We start from the raw sequence: 19,845 nt of genomic DNA on the forward strand, positions 1-19,845 counted from the left end.
CTTAAAACTCACCCTTTTCTCTACAAAATTGTAATAAAAACCCTAAAATCTTCTACACTTCCAACAAAACCCTGGGAGTTTCTTATACTTTACAAAAACCAATGAGTTATAGACCTCCACAAAAGGGGTTCTCTACGCCAATTTTGATGTGTTAATCCACACATTACCCTCATAGGATGAAAATATTAACAAAATAATATTAGGGTTACAAAAATTGGTTGAAGATTTTGATTTGGCACATTGTTTGTTTTGATTTTGGAGAAAGATGGGTGACGGTAATATGCAATCAAGGTATGTGAGATTGACAAAAGATCAGGCGCCATTGGAGGATATCACCCCTGGAGAGCTGAATCAACCTATTCAAGTGCCTCAGGTCACCTTTTCTTTTTTTCTTCTACTATATATCAACAATTGATGTTGTGTGTTGAATATTGATATACAATGACTTGCAACAAACAGTTGATTGTTCATAGATGTGAGGAGTGTGGGCAGCCGCTACCGGAAAGCTATCAGCCACCAGCCGATGAAGATTGGACCACTGGCATTTGTGGTTGTCTTCAAGATACCCAGAGTTGTAAGACTGTTGCTAATAGAGTTTATGTTCAAAGTTGATAATATCATACTACGAGTCTAGTGATTGATTTTGATGTGGTGCAGGCTGGAGAGGAATGTTGTGCCCATGTGTGTTGTTTGGGGAAAATGTAGAGACACTGAAAGAGGAGATACCGTGGCAAAATGCATGTGTTTGCCATGCAATGTGTGTGGAAGGAGGAATGGCAGTGGCGGCGGCAACGGCACTTATACATGGCATTGATCCCCAAACTTCTTTTTTGATATCTGAAAGCCTCTTGTTTGCTTGGTGGATGTGTGGTATCTATACTGGTTTGTTTCGCCAGTCCTTGCAGAAGAAATATCATCTTAAGGTCACACACACAACCTTTTATTTCTCTCATTATTCTTTCTCGGATCTATTATAATAAAACAATTTTGTGTCTAACAATTTTGTGTCTAATAACGATGACCCACATCGATTAGGGAGAAAAACGAAAACATTCTTTATGAGTGTGTGGAAACTTCTCCACGCGTCTTATAAACCTTGACGAGAAGCCTGAAAAGAAAACTCAAAGAGCCAATATTGGCAACTGTGGACTTGGGCTGGCGATTTGCTCATATGGATTGGGGTCCCGCATCAATTGGAGAAGGAAATGAGTGTCAACGAGGATACTGGGCCTTAAAGATGGGTGGATTGTGAGATTCCACATCAGTTCTCGCTCTTCCCTGAAAGAGAACATTTTTGTTACCCATAAAATGGGAATGAGCTAGGGTTAGGTTATGAACTTATAATCTATAATATTACGATCGAGTTGATTCCGTGATTATAAGTTCATTCCATATTAGGGTTGACTCATGATTATAAGTTCATTTCATACTAGGTCAGACCAGAATAGGGCTGGTTACATTTCTACAAATGAATTATAATCTGATAATCGGGTCGATTTCATGATTATAAGTTCATTCCATATCGGGCCAGATCGGAATAGGAATAGGTTACACTTTTACAAATGAATCGGGGTGGATTGTGAGATCCCACATTGGTTCTCACTAAGAGGACATTTCTAAAAATGAAAGGTGGATTGTGAGATCCCACAACGGTTCTCACTAGGCCTCGAAAGAGGATACTTTTAAATGAATCGGGGCAGATTGTGGAATCCCACATTGGTTCCCGCCAGGCCTCGAAAGAGAACAATTCTACAAATGATTCTAAAAATGAATCGAGATCCCACATCTGATCTCGCTGGTCCGCAAAAGAGGACACTTCTAATGAATCGAGATCCCACATCTGATCTCGCTGGTCCGCAAAAGAGGACACTTCTAAAAATCAACCTACATATTGATTGAAATTATTTATTTGGGTTGGTATTTTGATGTTATTTATCAAAATTATGGTTAGGTTTTTAGTAAGCCCTAATATTTGGTGTACCTTCTTAGAACTCTCCATGCGATCCATGTCTGGTGCATTGCTGCATGCATTGGTGTGCGCTATGTCAAGAGCATAGAGAAATGAGGAACCATCTTTCTGATAACGTTGCCATGCAAATGACAGTCATCAGCCCTCCTGCCCTTCAGGCGATGAACATCCACCAGAATGAATCTGCACCGTCCACTTCATCTCTGCCATCTCAAGAACTAGCCATCACGACGATTTAGAACTCACTAACTCCTTCATGGGCCTTGGAGAGTTAGGAACTTTTATAAGGAATGACAATATTTTAGGAATCTTTGTTTTTAGTTCAGTGTTTTTGAATCTGTAACGTTATTACCAACAATTATTCTCTTCCTTCTTTGTTTTAATCGAGTGCAATTCTCAAATGGCACTCCCAATTTAAGCATATATCTTTTTGGTCGAAATATATGTATCAATCAATTGTGTTATACTCGATTCTAGGTATTGTAATGACCCAACTTTTCCTCTTAAACATATGATCGTTACTATGTGAATGTCATGACCCAATGTATCTGACAAGTCACACTATAAGTCAACTCATGATGCATCTTCATCTCTACGGGACTTCGAAAAAAGATTTTTGAAATACCCAACAGACATTAAAGCGCAAAGTTTATAGATTGGGTCCACTACCATATGAATCTTGACTAATAAGACCTAAAATTTATAACTATTTCTTGGGTTTTACTTTCTTTTATGGATAAGATAGTATTTTTCTACACACAGATATCACATACATGTACATGCACTTACTAGGTGTGATCGTTAACCAACCCCTAGGCTTGATTATGAGCTAGCGCATACTCACGCTTGTCAAAAATCGATGAAAAATAAAGAAACGTGAATAATTTTGGGGTGTACGCTATATATAACATGTTGGAGAAGTAATTCATGATCATATAGGCATACAACATGTATTAAGTCTCGCATTTAATGTCGTGGTTGAATGAGATAATGCACGTTAATATTTCCATAATTATCATGACTTCAATTTCTTAAAAAACTACATAGATATTGTTATTTCAATCGTGCTTATTTAACATGTTATATCATGATCTCGAAAAACTTATATGTAGTCATTATCAACATATTAATCCTAATCAAACAAATATGGAAGTATGCATCACATAATTCAAACAAATATCATGACAAATTAATAATAGGGCCACTAGTCGTGTGTTAATATAATTCCAAATGTTCCTAAGTTTTGTAAGTTGTTGGGATTTATGCTCAAAAACTTCAGATTGATAATTTAAGTTTTAATAAAATTTTGATTATTTTATTTGCAATTTAATATTATCGTATGAAAAATCTAAGATTATTAGTATAATTTTGAAAGGTATGTGGTTGACATGTAGAAGAATTTTGTTCAAATAATATCCTAAAGGGTTTATGATATATAGATAAAGTTTGGTGCATTATCCGGGTAAAAGTATTAATACGACTCATTTTGTAATTGTTACAAATGATTTAATCCAAATCGGAAACATGTTAGTGTGGGTATCCTATACAATGAATTTGTATAAGATTGGATTACGAAATATTTAATCTTTATTTATAAATTCATTAATTAATATTTTATTGGAGGATCATATTTGACTTGATCTGAGTTTATGAACTCGTGAGGGTGGTTGGAGTTTATGTCTAAGGCCTCCTAATTGTTTATTTAATTTTTTTAATAATAATTTTGATTATTTTATTTACCATTTAATATTATCTGATATGAACCAAAAGACATCAATCATACAATATACTTCAAATGTGAAGAAAAGGTTGACAAAATTATCAAAAGATGTTTCAATTCATGTCACATTGAAGAAGAATGAAGTTTGATTGTTATAAATTTTGGGTGGATTACAATTTAGAGTTATTGTATTTCATTAATGTAGTTAAAGAGTTTTTATTTACTTTAGGTTACAATTACATAATAGTTAATTATGGTCATTAAGTATGAATGTTACAACTCTTGGAATGCCTTTAATAGTTTCATTTTGAGGTTATATAAAGCCATGTATGTTGTATTTGTAAGTTTCTTTGCAATTCTATGTAGTTTAGGTTGCATGTAGAATCATTCAAGCTCGACATGATCAATCTTGTTTGTGGAGTGATTCGAATCTCAAACAAGTGTTCTTGCGTTGAGATATTTGATCAACAAGAATCATTCAAACTAGACATGATCGATCTTACTTGTGGAGTGATTCGAATCTCAAACAAGTGTTCTTGCCTTGAGATATTCAATCAACAAGGTAATCCGAATCTTATTCCCCTTGTATTGATTCCTTATCTTATCATTATCCATGGTTGAAAAATTGTGAGGTTATTAGTGTAATCTTATGTACGTGATTGACATAGAGAAGGATCATATTTAAGTAATAACCTAAAGTGTTTCATTGATACGACTAACTTTATAATTGTTACAAATGATTTGAGGCAAATTGTATCAGACTAGACCACATATTATTTAATCTCTCTTTAAAAATATGATAATTGAAAAGATTAATATTTCACAGAATTATCATATGTGACTCGATCTTAAGCTTGAGTGAGTTATGAATTTTTGCCTACAAGGGTCTGTTCTTTGATTTGCATGGGTGAGAGTGATTTTTGTAGCCGATTTAATATGCGTACTATTTTGGAAACTTTACCAAATTGGGAGATGAAAACATGGTTTCACAAGATGAAATTTAATCTTTACGATATAGAGAACGTAAATGAGTAAATTCCCTTATGCGTTGATTTTGAGACTTGAACAACAGAATCTCACTCACTCGCTCAAGAGGGACTCTAAGGATAAAATGAACTTTTGACCCAATTGTAATTACGAGCAAGGGTACACTGAAAATATATAAAGATTACCAAAATTCTCACGTTTATTAGTATATAATATGAATATAGTCCAAAATGTTGTTTCTAGAAATAAACTCAAGCTGTAAGAAATTACTCCCAAAATCCAGTCCAACCAAATTACCTGCTCCACGAGAGAGATATATCTGTAATGTTTAAGGGTAAAAAAAAGGTCACTTACGTAGCAATAAGTGTACTTAGATACAAGTCCAAAACATGTGCTTCTCCAATAAACTGCCCAAGTCAACAACAGTAGCAGGAAGCTGACTGGTACCACCTCACTATCCGCCGTTCATCAATCAGCCCATCATCTGCACGATCTATATGGTCAGATTCTTTTCCTTTTCGTAAATAAAACAAATAATCTTTTCATTGATACAGACACTTTAAGGTTCAAATCTCACTATAGTTCAATTTTGATGTAGATAAATTAAATGTGTCAATATACCAAAGTCGAGCATCTAGTGGAACAAAGTTTACGAGGCACTAAAAATCACCTTCAAGAAATCTCCGAAGATCCCTTGTAAGGGATTTCTGCGCCGTACTCCATAGAACTTCTCTGCAATTTCATCAAGAAACTGAAGCAAAATGCTAAAGTTAGAATCCGATTATTTAAAACCAACCAACTTTCCACAACTTCATCTCAAACAAATGCAGGAGTTGCACCTCATTTAGGGCAGGTTCTCTCTCAATACTTGGCTTGTAATTCGCCCTCAGCATGTTGAAAAGAGGCAAAGCATCTCTTTGCAACCTGCAAAGCCATATTTTAAGTTCGCTCATAAAGCATAACCCCTCATAGAAAGAATCCAGAAGAAGTCACACTAAAAATTTAACCAGCAAGCAAGACTAAATGTAACACTACTTGACGGTTCTAAGACAATGACCAAAAAAAGAAAGAAACAAAGAAAGAACTAATCTTTTCTCACTAAATTGATTTTATTACCATCATGGTTCGCACTCGATGCTTTACATCTGCTGAAGTAGATATATTGTTGGCTAGTTTATTCAAAACGAAGTAAATGGACTTACGTCAGCAAAAGATATATGATAAACTCAATCAATTCTGAATCAGGGAACTCAAGTTCCTCACGTTCTTCGTGCTTCTTTAACTCATCAATTAAACGATTAGCATCCCTTAGATTACCAAGAGACAAGTACCTACATAAAAACAAATGCATTTCACTCGTTTTATAACCATATAAATTTGAAATAAATTCCATATAGATGCATTGACAGAGATGGAGCTAGTATATCCACACAACTCTGCACTCTCACATTGAATGTACAAAAATTTCAAGTCCTTAAAAAAAGCTTCCTTTCATAGCCTTTTACTATGTTTTGGATCCCATCTTCTATCCCATAATAGTTCGGGAAAATATAAACTCTATCTTTGACTGAAGTTGAAGACCATTAAAACTAATAAGATAGCTATATCATTAAATGTATCCGTCCTAACTAACAGTTTAAATATTGATTTCAACATCAATATCTGAATTTCAATCAAGTATATCAATGAATATAGTGATAAATTATCATTCAAAAGTTGTCCACACACTCAAACCAAATATCGCTATGCTCTCTCCTCTCCCTTCTCCCATGCTTAACCACCTTTACATCGCCTCAACTTCTGACCACCATTTCCAGTGACTGGCTGTCGCCACTTTACAATGGCCTTGGAACTACTCCACCCATTCCTATTGATTGTAAATCCTTCACCATTGCTTTTGAACTCTCATGAGAAAGCAGAGCAAAAATCACAGCGCGAGTCAGAAACTCCTCCCATTCCCTTGCCCTTACATGGAACTCCTTCCAATGGCTTGCTTCATCTTTCAGCACCCTTACAAAAGACCCCTGCTCTCACAAAGAATTTTTCTGTGAAATCTGTTGAGATGATTACATCCCTTGGCTGGAAAAATTTACAAACATCTATGGGTTTTTCCTTTTCTTTCTTTTTTTTTTTTTTTTTTTTTTTTTTTTTTTTTTTTTTTTTTTTTTTTTTTTTTTTTTTTTTTTTTNGCTGGCGTACTCATCTCATCAGAAGACAATAAACAAAGTTGGTTCTCTTTCTTCTCTCTTATTTTAGATTATCCAGGAGCAGCACACCGACAGAATTGGAACCAATCAACCTCTCACAAAGAGAGGTTCCAGGAAAAGAATAAACCTCCAGTACCCGCAGCCCCATCTTACCCAGAAAGTTTGAAATGAAATGGTGGTTATAATCCAAAGGCAGAAACAAGGCAATGGCATGGCCAAGCATTCAAGATTTCCTACTTGCCTTCCCACTTGCTAAGGCCTCATTCCATGTTTATGATCGACAGGTATCCACGAACCCTTGCAAGCAAACAGATTGGACTCCTATTGAGAATTTTCAATTGAAGTTCTAGCACCTGACCTCACATACATATCTCCAAGATGGTATGTCTGCTGCTTATAGAGGACGGAATAATGTTGGAAGTCTCCAAGTTCCACAGAAAAATATGGATTTTCCTAACTGTTATCCAATTTCAATAAGGAGGCATGTCAACTGGTTAAAAGTGTTTGCTCACATTTCAAAATTCAAAAAGAAGATCAAATACATCAACTCGATCTCCAACCTTTTTGCGAACATGCAAGCTGGTCTCTATTTTCATATTTTAAATGGCCTTGTAAGGGTGAAGGGTTAAGGGTGTACTAGGAAGCTAAGGAACTTTGTCAAAGATTCTTTAATTTTAAGACAATTATTGTAAATTCGCCTCTAAACGACAAACAACCCCTAATTTTGAGCTAGTCATGGTACAAGCAGCTTGTAGAAAGAAGGCAAATCAATATTATTCTCTTAAACAGAGATAACAAGCCTATGCAGTTTTCATGCTTGACAACTTGACAAAAGTTACTCCCTTGTTATCCTAGAAAAAAAAAATGTTTTTTCGCTTCTTGAACAATTCTTGGTTGAGAGGAGTAGAGAAAAGTAGCTGGAAGGTTTCACAAAGCCAGTTTATCACAATTCCAATGGATGGAGATGATGTAAATGTTAACTTTATTGAACTCAACAATTCTTACTCCGATTCCTCTATGATTTTTGTCTATCAACATGAAGGACTTCCATTTAATCTTTGTAGGAAAACTTTCAAAGTTCCAAGCACGAGGGACACAGTGTTCAGAGGTTAGGAGGATCAAATGAGAAGGCCCATTGGGAAAAGAACAAAGCACAAACATTGCAGTCAACGCAAAAGCTCAAAGACGTAAAATGACTTCAAATGACATGCTCAATTAAGATGATGTCCCTCCAAAATCCTGATCCTACAAGAATATTTTACTTTTGATCTCCACCCAAATCTTTAATTTTTCGAATTCAGGATGAGATTGAGAATTATCCTTGAGCCCACAAGAATAGCCTTGCATTGTCATGTAAAGGATTTTTCTCCTAATACCCATGAGTGTCTGAGCAACTTTCGTGCACCTCAAATATTATCACAATACAATCATTTGACCTTATTGCATTTGGCTGTCAAGGTAACTCGTAAGATATTAAATCCTAAGTGACTACACAGGCATAAATCTAGCTTGCTCAAGAAAACCGCTATACCTCATAGCACTAGAATCGCCTCCGACCGTCGCACCTTCCCCATCCGTTCTTGCATTGCCTCTGATCCTTTTCTTAAACCCTATTCAGGCCGCCTCCACACCTTTTCCTAAACCATAATCACTCCCCCTCCCTAACCCCCAACCTCAACCCTCTTCACCCAATTCAAGCCTCTGGCGTTGTTTCTGTCCATTCTTCCTCACCCACTCCCCGAAGATTTCATAAAATTTACTGCCTTTGTCCATTTGTCCATTTTTCTTCTTTTTTACTTCCTATTCTTCTTCTCTTTTATCGCAACCCCTCTTCCTCCTCCGCCCCATACCACCTCACCGTTGACCACAACCACGCCTACCCTCTTACTGTTGCCTGCATTTTCTCAGTTCAACCTTCCACCCGTCAGCTCTCCTAGTCTGATATTCTCAAGGACTTTTCTTATCAAGATTTCATTATTCAAAGTCGATTGATTTGCATTTTTTTTGGTTCAATGGCAATAATGAGTTATTGCAAACGTAATATTGATTTCCACATTGGTGTGAAAATGTTGAGTTTTTCATGGAAAATGTGAACAAACAACAAGAAGATTATCCTTTCAACCTTCCTCTTATGCCAGCTTACTCATTTTTGGGACCATCTGGCTGTCTAGATTTTGTTCATTCAATGGTTGTCACTTTGAATGTACTGTTTAGCCTTCCTCGAGGGGAAGAAAGCTTGTACATATTCCTACTGGTTTTGACACGAAAGGATGGCTTGTATTTTGGAAAATGGTAAGAGATTTTATCTTAAAACTCTTGGAGATGAAGTTTTTAGTGTGAATTTTCTCATCAATCTAAGAAAGCAGCAACGTTACAGGAAGAATCGGTGAAAAGTAAGTTATCCTCCAGAAGTCAAGCAAATGCGACTAAACAGAATCCATGCCACATTCAAAGTCTGGACTTTTTGAAAGCAGTGCCCCCTGTAATTTCTTCCTTTTAGGCAAGGAAAGAGAAGGAAATAGTGGATATGAATCTCAATTCCCTCTGGGCGATTTCTAGGATGCCTGGTCAGGAAAGAGGTGCAAATCACCTCAGAATATTATTTCCAGTCCAGAATTTTATTAAATCCATTCATAGATGACAAGGTTTTGGTAAAGATTGATGATGGTTTATTGAGAATAAGTTTTGATGATAAGTGGATGCTTATTGGTAATCTTAATTTGAAAATTGAGCATCCATTCAACAATAGCTACAGAGGACGGATTTCATAATGTACCTTTGCTACTGGAAAGGTTCTTTTTTTCGAAGCTATAGGGCAATACTTTGGTGGTTCACTAAGAAATTTCTCCCAAACAATTGGTCTCCTTATTTGATAAAGTAGAGGGGAATATTTGTTATTAGAAATTTTCCCCTCCGTTATGGCGATATTCAACATTAGACCGTTCTAGCATGAGAAACTTTAATCATGGGATTTTCTCAACAGTCAAGGTTATTAAAGACCATTTTGTTGCCAAATGTTCAAACATTTATTCAAGAAAAAAACTCATTTGACCATGTGTCTTTCATGGTCACACATTCTTGGCTTCATTTTCTCAAGCTGCTTTTTTTAATTTCTTGAATTTCAAGCCCTAGTGTCTTTGTTCTACTTTCCTCCAGAAAAAGTTTCTGCACTTACAGCTGAAGTGGCAGAACTTAATTGCAAATTTTTGGCTGTATTTTTATTTCAATCGCTAGTTACTTTTCATTGTTTTATTCTCTTGTATTTTTTAGGCTTATTTCTTCTTGTATTGTTTTTTCTTCGATCCCACTGGGAATTTGTGACCTTGAATGCTTTCCTTCCTTTTCATATATCAATGAAAAGTTGTTTCTTATATATATATATATATATATAAATAAATAAAAATTAAAAAAAAAAAGAGCAATAATAATAAATAAATAAGTGAGAAATTCTACATGGCCACCATGGCTTCAACCTAATTTCCTCTAAGCCTTGTTTTATTAACAAAATCCTATTGACCACCAGACCAACTCATGGCAGCTCATGTAAAAGACCAATTGCAAACTATCATTTTCAAGAAGAGAAAAAACCTCTATAATCTTTCAATATGAAAGCAAAAAGATAAGTAACATCCTGAACTACCTTCAAGTATCTATCCAAGTGCCTATTCCTCACCAAACAAACACCTCCAGATATATAATTCTAAGCGTCCAATGGAGTGAAAAAAATACATGTGCAAAAGGACCATCACTCAGAGGCTTCTTAACAATGTTCCATTGTTGCATTGCTAGGTCCATACTATATACATGCTTTATGAAACAGTAGTTCAAGTGTCATAATTTATAGCCACAATTTAAATTATTTTCCATTTTAATGCCATTGAACTTGTAAAAATAATAATGTAGCCCTTGGGACACAAGTTCTTCACCCTATACACTACATCCATATGATAACATTTCCATAATTTTCAATAGATTTGCTGTGTAAATATTTGTCCATATTTTTAATTCGTGATTTCTCCCATATTCTTGAACCCTTCAGAATTTCCATGATTCGAGAATTTTCAAGTGGTCTTAAGTATAAACGACTTTTGATAATCTTACATCAAAACAGCCCGTGCAATAGCCATATCATCTTCACCTGGATAACACTGCAGTGTTGGAAAAATGCACTGGCTCAGTTAATTACACGAAATAGAACAACAAAACAGATAACAAAATGATCTCCTAGGCAAAGTACTAGAGCTCACAAGACAAAACAAATAATTTTGATCATTTTTACTCCGGAAAATAGAGAACACCAAAAACATGTACTCCCACTACTTATAATCGAGGTTTAAATATATGATAATGTCAATATTTCCATTCTACAGTACAATTGACAAAATAAAAAAATACATATTAACAAAATATATTTTTTTAGTTCAACATGTAAGAGTGAGGTTTCGAACCACTAACTTTTTTATTGAAGATATATGCATCAACTAAATGAGTTATGCTCCAAGTTGTGGCAAATATTAACAAAATTTTGGTAAGATGAATATAAATATTAATTACTTATTAATTTAAACATATTGTTACGAGTAATTTTTATTATTTTTTACGAAAATAACGTTGATATTTTATCAATGCTTCCATCAAAATTTCCATTAAATCGACCTCAACATTTTGGTCTTCATCAACCTTGAATTCTTTCATGTCATTAGTAAATAAGAAATTACACTAAACTATCTTTGGAAAATATAGATTAATGGCTGTACAAGTACTTCAACTGAATGACTATTAAAAGGTGTAAAAGGTGTACGGGCAACAAGTTATGTAAAGAAAAAGAAATACGCTTTAGGAACATAATTATTTAGGGAGCAATTAGCATAACACATGACTAAAACCTTACTTCAACCACGACAATAAATATGACTTAATGAAAATTGTATACTGATCCTTGAAAAATGAGTGATAAAGAAAGATTTGATAACCTTGCCCACAAAATTCACTAATATAGAAGCAAACATCTCGGGATTATTTCCTCGAACAAAATGATATGATACTCTGGTCATGTCCTGCAACAAGTAGAATACTGGAAGATACTATTAAACCAGTAAAGGTGGACAAGCAACAACAGTTTCATCACTCATGTTCCTAGATCACGTTTCAACATCATATTGAGTGGTTGAAATGGCAGAAAATTCTTACAGCAGCAGTACAACTTCTCATTGCCAAATTACATACTCAAAGAAAAATTTGTCATGCTAGGCTACAAAGAAAATTATCAAAATGGTCTTGGAGCCTAGCTAAAAAATCAAATAACAATCATTCTCGAAATGCTACATCTTGTTTCTATTAACAAGTCAGATACGACAATTCTAAATTTTTTGACATGATAGAAATTAGACACTGAAGTAACAAACTATTCTATCCCTAAAGAGACTGAAGTAACATTAAGCCTGCATTTGCATTTAAATGTACTCGTCATACTCATAGAGCACAAAAATTCTTATAAAACAAAGAACAAGTAGATAAAAGAGTGATACTCTGGTCAAACCTACCACTTCTGGTGACTCAGAATATACATATGTAGCAAGCATGATATGAATTTCCGGAGATCCACTCCTATGCGATCCAAACTCCATAGACCACCTGATATATTTAAGGATTTGTAGAAAGCATGTTCTCCTTTTTAGTACACAAGGATTATTCATAACTGATTGAATGAGACAGCAAAATCTAACTTAATCACTATGAATGTATGATATAGTTCAAACAGTTGCAGTTTTAAAATAAGATACTCATTTTTCTTTTTTATTTTGCATATTCCCAATGTAGATATGGCTAATTACTGGGAAGAAAATGAACAATGACTCACTTTAAAGCTGCTTTCAAAAAGGAAGAACATCCTTCTACACGAGTTTTAGCGGCACCAAGTGCTTCAGAAAGCTGTTGCACATCATCATCTTCCCCCAATTGTTGAGGCAAAGGAATCTGAGGGAAATTCTCGTAAATTTTCCTGACACGACCTAACATAATGTTTGTCATAATTGTGAAAAGATGAGCATTACAACTTCATAAGCAACAGTAGACAACTAAAGGTAGTGTGTGTATATATATATATATATATATATATATATATATATCTTCCATATTGGGTTATCAATTTAATCCTCAAATAGACTTGCCTAAGAAAGAGCTGAAGAAACAAATGACGAAGTTATCAAAAAGAAACTTTTGTTTTTAACAAGAAACAAAATTTTCCATTAATAAGATGGTAAGAGAGACTAATGATTGAAAGATACAAATTCTGCAAGTGAGAAACAAAAACAGTAGAGGACAAAGGAAATAAAAGCAACCCAAAATAGGCAAATAATCTATATAAAGAAAACCTCTCAAAAGACTGAATCTGAAAACAACTGAATCTCAAATTAAAAATTGAAAATTGGAATGCAAATACTGAATAACAAGCAACTAAAACTGCAATGGGAAAACGATGGAATTCAGATCATAAGAGAACAACGCTGAAAGGTTATTGCAATAAGAGAAATTAAAATTCAATATCCTTTCAGAGAGCTATCTCCCTCCTAAGTTTCACAATGGGTCATCCCAAATTCGGTTAACTTTCAAACATACAACCCACTCTATTTAACGATACAGTCTAACCAACGGTAATTTTTGTACATAACTTTTTTGTTGAGAACTTCCTATGTAATTACAATTATGCAACTCCTCATATCCATCCCAATAACACCCTCAATATCTCTTATAAAAGAAATACAGCCAAGCACGTCAAAGGAACTCACCAAGTGTATTATCATCACAAGGAACTTTCCCTTTAACAAGCGTCTCCACGAATAACACAGCAAGCTCTGCTCCACATGTAACCTGAAAAGTAGTAACTGTTAGCCATTTAAAACTAGGTTGATAAAAATTGTGAACTTCAAAAAGCATTGTTTCGTTTCCACACAAACCCTAAAAGCATTAGTATTAATAGAACAAACACATCAATTTTTCAACTAGAAAGCACAAAATTCCCATGAAAAGTAGACTTTTATCGTTATTCTTATTATTTTTTGTTGGGGGGGAGGGGGGCATCGAGACAGTGGCAGAAGCATAGGATCCATCAAGTGAAAAAAAATGATAATAAATTGATCAATCTATAGACATTCTAATAAACAAGTTTATAAAACCCCAAAAATAAATAAACGAAACAAAGAAAAATCAAGAGAAGCAACATAAGTGAACCAAGATCTCAGATCTCAGAAACACAACCAAAACAACAACACACAAAGAGAATGAACTAGGAGATGGAAAGAGGTCTTTCTAGGCAAAAAAAATTGTGCCAAGATGATAAGGAATCAACCCAAGGAAAAGCTTTGATACCAAATGATAAGGAATCGCTACTAGGGAAGTAAGATTCGGATTACCTTTTTGATCGAATATCTCAAGGCAAGAACACTTGTTTGAGATTCGAATCACTCCACAAGCAAAATTGATCATGTCTAGCTCGAACAATTCTAAACATGCAACCTAAACTATATAGAATTGCAAAGAAACTTAGCCATTGGCTAAAGGAAAAGGTAAGGAAACTTAGCCCTAATGATAAGGAATCACTCCAAGAGAAAGTAAAATTTGAATTACCTTGTTGATCAAATATCTCAAGGCAAGAACACTTGATTGAGATTCGAATCACTCCACAAGCAAGGTCGATCATGTCAAGCTTTAATGATTCCAAACATGCAATCTAAACTATATAGAATTGCATAGAAACTTAGCCCTCGGAGGAAAGCAAAAATGCTCCTTTACTACATTTTCCAAGTCTCCTTTACAAATCTTCAATAAAAACTCTCCAAAGGAATCTAAGTCCTCAGTCGCGACTCTACAAAGGATACAATTGTGCGGACCCATCATCCCAGGTGAAAACCTCAAAATACTATCCGGCGCGTTAATCCTTTTGTGTAGGATCTACCAAGTAGAACACTTCACCTTCTTGAGATTCTAACCTTCCACACCAGGCAAAAGACCCCTTCCAAAGAATCCCTCTCCCCACCTAAAATGAAGCATCCTCAACCAAAGTGAGGATGCTAATGATATCCGTAGCAAACCCAAGATCAAGAGTGTTCTCAAGATGAGAGAAGTCCCACAAAACAATTTCTCATAGAAGATGTTTGGTACTGCTAAGAATTGTTGGGAGGGAGTCCCACATTGGCTAACTAAGGGGATGATCATAGGTTTATAAGTAAGGAATACATCTTCATTGGTATGTGAGTTTTTGGGGAAACCAAAAACAAAGCAGGAGAGTTTATGCTCAAAGTGGATAATATCATACCATTGTGGAGGTTCGTGATTCCTAACAGGTACAACTGAGGAAAAATGAAAACGAAGCCAAGGAGATGATCGTGAGTTTATATAAGTATTTGAATACATCTTCATTGGTATAAGACCTCTTGAGGAAACCAAAAACAAAGCCGTGAGAGCTTATGCTCAAAGTTGACAATATCATACCATTGTGGAGGTTCGTGGTTCCTAACAGGTACAACCGAGAGAAAACGGAAACGGAGTCTAGGGGTCTATCCCCCAACCACTTTATCCACACAAAAATAAGTAGCCCTCCAATCACCAACACACTAAGGATAAAAGAAGAAAAACAAGGAAAACTATCCAACAGTGCCTTCCAAGGTTCTTGGAAATGCCTTTGAAAGCCTTGTTTGAGGACCACTCATGAAGATGATAACCATACTTGCTCACAATAATCCTGCGCAAGGAAAACTATCTAAAAGTGTCTTCCATGGTTCTTGGAAATGCCTTTGAAAGCCTTGTTTGAGAACTAGTCATGAGGATGATAACCATACTCGCTCACAATAATCCTGTGCCACACGGAGTCAAGCGCGCAAGGAAAGCGTCACAGCCACTTAGCCAAGAAGACCTTATTATGAACCCTTAGGTTCTCTATGCCTAATCTGCCATCAACTTCTTGCATTAGAACCCCATGATATGCTTCTCCAAGGACCTGTTGACTAATATCGTGATCTTAGAATGAATGAAAAAAGAAAAAAAAAAAAAAAAAAAAAAAGNTCACAAAGATTGTTAGGAAAGAAATAGTTGGAGGCAAAAGGCAAGAGTGAGATGGGTTAAAGATGAGTTCTTTTAAATTTTTATTTGTAACCCGAGATCCAAACAAAAAAGTTGCTTTAAGCATTAGGTGGTGTCTCACCTGAACCTATATGCAATCCACGCCTGGCACACTTTTTGGGATTTATCAAAATAGAACTTTGATTTAATTGTTATTATTTTTTTTGGATTTTTTCTTTTCTTTTTTCTTTTTTCTTGAATCGTCATATAGTCACAAATAAAAATGGTTTCTCTTATCCTCGGTTTTTGACCAAAAGTGACTAAATAATTGTACTTTTTTGTTAATGTGTATTAATGTTTGTTTGGAACTGATGGAACTATGTATATTGTATATTTCATTTATACAGCATCAAAAGTAACAGAACAAACACAATCTAAAGGCCAAGGAGATAAATCTCCAAGCGAAGTAAAAAAGGATCAAAAGAACACCCCATTAATGGCCTCAAAAGAGACTAGAAAGGCAATCACAAACAAAACATTAATAGACCCTTCATTTTTTAATTGCTAACCTATTAATCCATAAACTCATTCACTAGAAACAATTCTGGAAACCAGTTGAAGAGAATGCTTACTTCAAACTCGCCAAATGAAGTAATCTTGTTTTCTCCAAAGGCAGGAGGTTGAGCCTCAGAAACACGGTATTATCATGAGTCCCTCACTACTATATTTGTGTATTCAAATGGCCTAGGGAAGTTAACAAGAACCATGAAAAATGCATACGACTCATGGAAAGGGCCTTCAAAGGAGGGAAGGAAGACTCTAGTTAATTGGAGTATAGTTTGTAGGCATTGAACTTATAATAATCTAGTGTGAAACAATCGTTCGCTGAGATACCAAAAGTCCTCAAAAAAAAAAAAAAAAAAAAAAAAAAAAAAAAAAAAAAAAAAAAAAAAAAAAAAANAAAGTGCCCCAAATCAAGGTAGATAAATAGAAACTCCAGAATACTATCCGAACTCTTAAAGCACACTTACACAAAACACCACTACAGATCCAACAACATGGGGAAAAAAACTCTGAATATTCAATAGTCTTAATCCTCCAATGCAAAATGTACTAGACAAAGAATCTAACCGTCCTCAGAACTCTAACCTTCCACAAGGAAGAAAACAAAGAGGGCTTTGGAGAGGGAACCCACAGAAGAAGGGAAAAAAAAAACCAAAAGAAACCCCACCCAAAGAATTGAAGCTTTAAGAACAAGCATCCCAAGACGATTCAAGATGAAAATGGACTACTAGTAATAAATTGGAGACTATCTAAGGATAAACTAAAGTATAAGGTTATAGTTTTTCAGACAATATCATCAAACTGATGGTGCTGTATTTGACAAGGATAGAGGTGATGTGAGCAATCTGTAAGACATGACTACTTTCCTTTTGAGAAACTTGTTTTTGTTAGACATTTGATTTCATTTTATAAACTTTTGAGGGAGCCTATATTCAAAGTTTTTATTAGAATGACTGCATGGAAAAACAAGGATCCTAAGGATGGAAGCCTTAGTTTTGTAACTCCCTAGAGCTGGAGTTTCTTCTTCTTCTTCTTCTTCTTCTTCTTCTTTGTTTTTTCTTTTTTTTTTTTTTTTTTTTTTTTTTTTTTTTTTTTTTTNATTACTCCCCTTCTGCTATTGTTTTCCTGTAACACCTTTGTTGCTTTGTTTTATCTCCCCTTTCAATTTCATATTATCGATGAAATTTGGTTTCTGATTAATATTATTTTGTTGTGCGTGATGTCTTATTTTCTGGGATATGTCATATCATTATTGCTATGTTGTGTCTCATTTCTATATTCATGAATAATATTTCAAACACAATTAAACGTCACAGAAGTACCATACTACAGTTTTGAGTTTCTCCTGTTCTCTAGAGAAGAGGACTTCAAACATGGGCAACGAAATGAAGTTGAAATTTCAAGGCCTAAGCAATTGGGTCATTAAGAGTGTTAAAATAATGAAACATTGTTCTACAAATGCAAAAAGAACATCCAATCCAGCAATTACATACGCAGAAAAGATGCAACTAGCTTTGACCTGCTCATGTTTCAACTGGGAGCAAGCCCCTGACAGAAGAATTTCCAAGGCTTCAGAGTACTTTTCTGCAGCCACGTATCTGTAACGAGACAAGCAGATGTTCATGCACGTGCAGTTTGATTGACCAAACCCCCATTTTTGCATTATCAATTGAGTGAAGGTCAGTTTTAACAATATTTGAAAAGGCTCAAGTCTATTAGCATTTGTGATAGATAGTAATTGCCAGTAAGGCTGAATCCAGATTAACTAGAAGCAGTACAGCAGACGTAATGGTAGTATTGTTATCTACTAATCAGCATTACTATTCTACAAATCAGAGTCACATACCGTGTGTCCATTTTGCATACTAATTTGAAAGGAATTTTTTTTTAAATCGATCAAAACCATATGAAGATGGTATACTGTACCTTGAACTGACAGATTTATACATTTGTTGAGCCCCGTAGTAGTCACCGTCGTCGATAACGTCATCTATTTTCATAATATGCTGTAATAACAGTTCCAAAGAAGTTAATGCAGTCTAAAATATTTCCTCGACTCAGGGTGGAAAAAGAAAAAGAAAAAATAGACAGAAACACAATGTACAGTTTGACTGGAGGACAAGGTTTCTGTTGAATGAACTAAAAGAGTGGTTTCTTACATCAGTAATTGCGTTTTTTTTTTTTTTTTCAATAATGCCGGAGTACATTACAAAATTCAACTCACATAATCAATGAAACTTTCATTCTTTTGATTCCGAACACGACATCCTCAATGATTCGTGCATCACTTTTCTTCTCTTCCGGTCAGAAATTGATAATAATTTCGAAAACAAAACGTTATGTAATTTCTGAATTTGAGTGAAAACAAATCATAAGAAATAGTAACTAAACGAAACGCTAAAACTGAAATTGGTCTTAAAATTCTAACCAACACTCTAATTTCCCATGGAAGGCTCGAATTCGTTCTTAAACAACATAGAAGTGAACAAGAAGAAGGAAAAGGATCCTGAACATTCAATAATTACCTCTTGAACCGGAGGCAGTACAATTCGACTGGATCTCGCGCGGGACATCGTCTTCTGCAACGGGTGCGGACTCATTTTGAATCGAATAATGATCCCAGAAGAAACTGATATTTTAGTTTATGATCCTTCAAGAAAGAAGAACAAAAGCAGGGATTTCGAATGAAAAGAAAATGGAGGTTGTGTTGGGAAGGTTTCTTCGTTCTATGAAATTGAACCCCTTCGTAGAGAAAGCTTATTTTTCATAACACAGGATAGGTTCCTAAAATAGTTTTCTCATTCTCTGCCACCGGAGTCACAAACCTTCGGGACTTTTTAGATTTTTTTTTTTTAATTATTTTTTCCTAAATATTGTATATATTGTCCACTCTGAACATAAGCTCTCCAGGCTTTGCTTTAGGCTTCCCAAGAGGTCTCAAATTATTTGATTATAAATCCATCATCATTCCCTAAATTAACCAATGTGGGACACTTTCATCCAACACTACGCGATTTTAGTTTACCACCTAATATCCATTTACACAACATTCAACATCTAGTAGATTAATATATACATTAAAGTTGCGCACGGGAGAGAAGTGTTTTGTTTTGTCTCTTAAGAGTGGTTATGCTACATGTGACCGAATTTCTTATAAATTTTGAAGATAATGGTAGTGTGAGTCTTTCAAGTTCATGGAATTACAGTCCTTTCTGTGTTCTGTGGCTGAGCATATTAACGTTTTTCTCGATCTTATGGATTTTGATGGTGAGATTTCAATATGGCAAAATCCTTAAGCAGGTTGTTGAGAGCACATTTAAAACTAAAATACAACTTTTGAT

The 19,845-nt window shown here is 34.9% G+C and overlaps 2 protein-coding genes across 2 annotated transcripts; one reads left to right on the plus strand and one right to left on the minus strand.

The window, feature by feature from the left end:
- The first annotated feature begins 265 nt into the window (after window positions 1-265).
- LOC111778617 (cell number regulator 6-like) lies at window positions 266-2,294 on the plus strand. Its single transcript, XM_023658547.1, has 4 exons — window positions 266-373; window positions 460-574; window positions 658-923; window positions 1,990-2,294. The coding sequence occupies exons 1-4, from the start codon at window positions 266-268 to the stop codon at window positions 2,206-2,208; spliced, it is 708 nt and encodes a 235-aa protein (XP_023514315.1). The 3' UTR covers window positions 2,209-2,294.
- Window positions 2,295-4,849: 2,555 nt separating this feature from the next.
- Window positions 4,850-19,300, minus strand: LOC111778618 (Golgi to ER traffic protein 4 homolog). Its single transcript, XM_023658548.1, has 12 exons — window positions 19,030-19,300; window positions 18,431-18,510; window positions 18,024-18,102; window positions 13,672-13,753; window positions 12,744-12,894; window positions 12,427-12,517; window positions 11,857-11,940; window positions 10,985-11,031; window positions 5,879-6,007; window positions 5,516-5,600; window positions 5,347-5,427; window positions 4,850-5,160 (listed from the first exon to the last, which is right to left on the minus strand). Exons 1-12 carry the CDS (start codon window positions 19,102-19,104, stop codon window positions 5,149-5,151), a joined length of 996 nt encoding a protein of 331 aa, XP_023514316.1. The 5' UTR covers window positions 19,105-19,300; the 3' UTR covers window positions 4,850-5,148.
- Between the last annotated feature and the right edge of the window lie 545 nt (window positions 19,301-19,845).

The sequence above is a fragment of the Cucurbita pepo genome, chromosome LG17 (assembly GCF_002806865.2).
Source record: "Cucurbita pepo subsp. pepo cultivar mu-cu-16 chromosome LG17, ASM280686v2, whole genome shotgun sequence".
Classification (NCBI taxonomy): domain Eukaryota; kingdom Viridiplantae; phylum Streptophyta; class Magnoliopsida; order Cucurbitales; family Cucurbitaceae; genus Cucurbita; species Cucurbita pepo.

Excerpts from the sequence above, each read along its gene's own strand:
- LOC111778618 (XM_023658548.1), bottom strand. The coding sequence starts at position 19,104 with ATGAGTCCGCACCCGTTGCAGAAGACGATGTCCCGCGCGAGATCCAGT. Across the intron at positions 18,103-18,430 it reads TATAAATCTGTCAGTTCAAG|ATACGTGGCTGCAGAAAAGT; the intron begins GTACAGTATACC and ends GTCTCGTTACAG. Across the intron at positions 12,518-12,743 it reads TTTTTGAAAGCAGCTTTAAA|GTGGTCTATGGAGTTTGGAT; the intron begins GTGAGTCATTGT and ends TAAATATATCAG.
- LOC111778617 (XM_023658547.1), top strand. The coding sequence starts at position 266 with ATGGGTGACGGTAATATGCAATCAAGGTATGTGAGATTGACAAAAGAT. Across the intron at positions 575-657 it reads TCTTCAAGATACCCAGAGTT|GCTGGAGAGGAATGTTGTGC; the intron begins GTAAGACTGTTG and ends GATGTGGTGCAG. Across the intron at positions 924-1,989 it reads AGAAGAAATATCATCTTAAG|AACTCTCCATGCGATCCATG; the intron begins GTCACACACACA and ends GTACCTTCTTAG.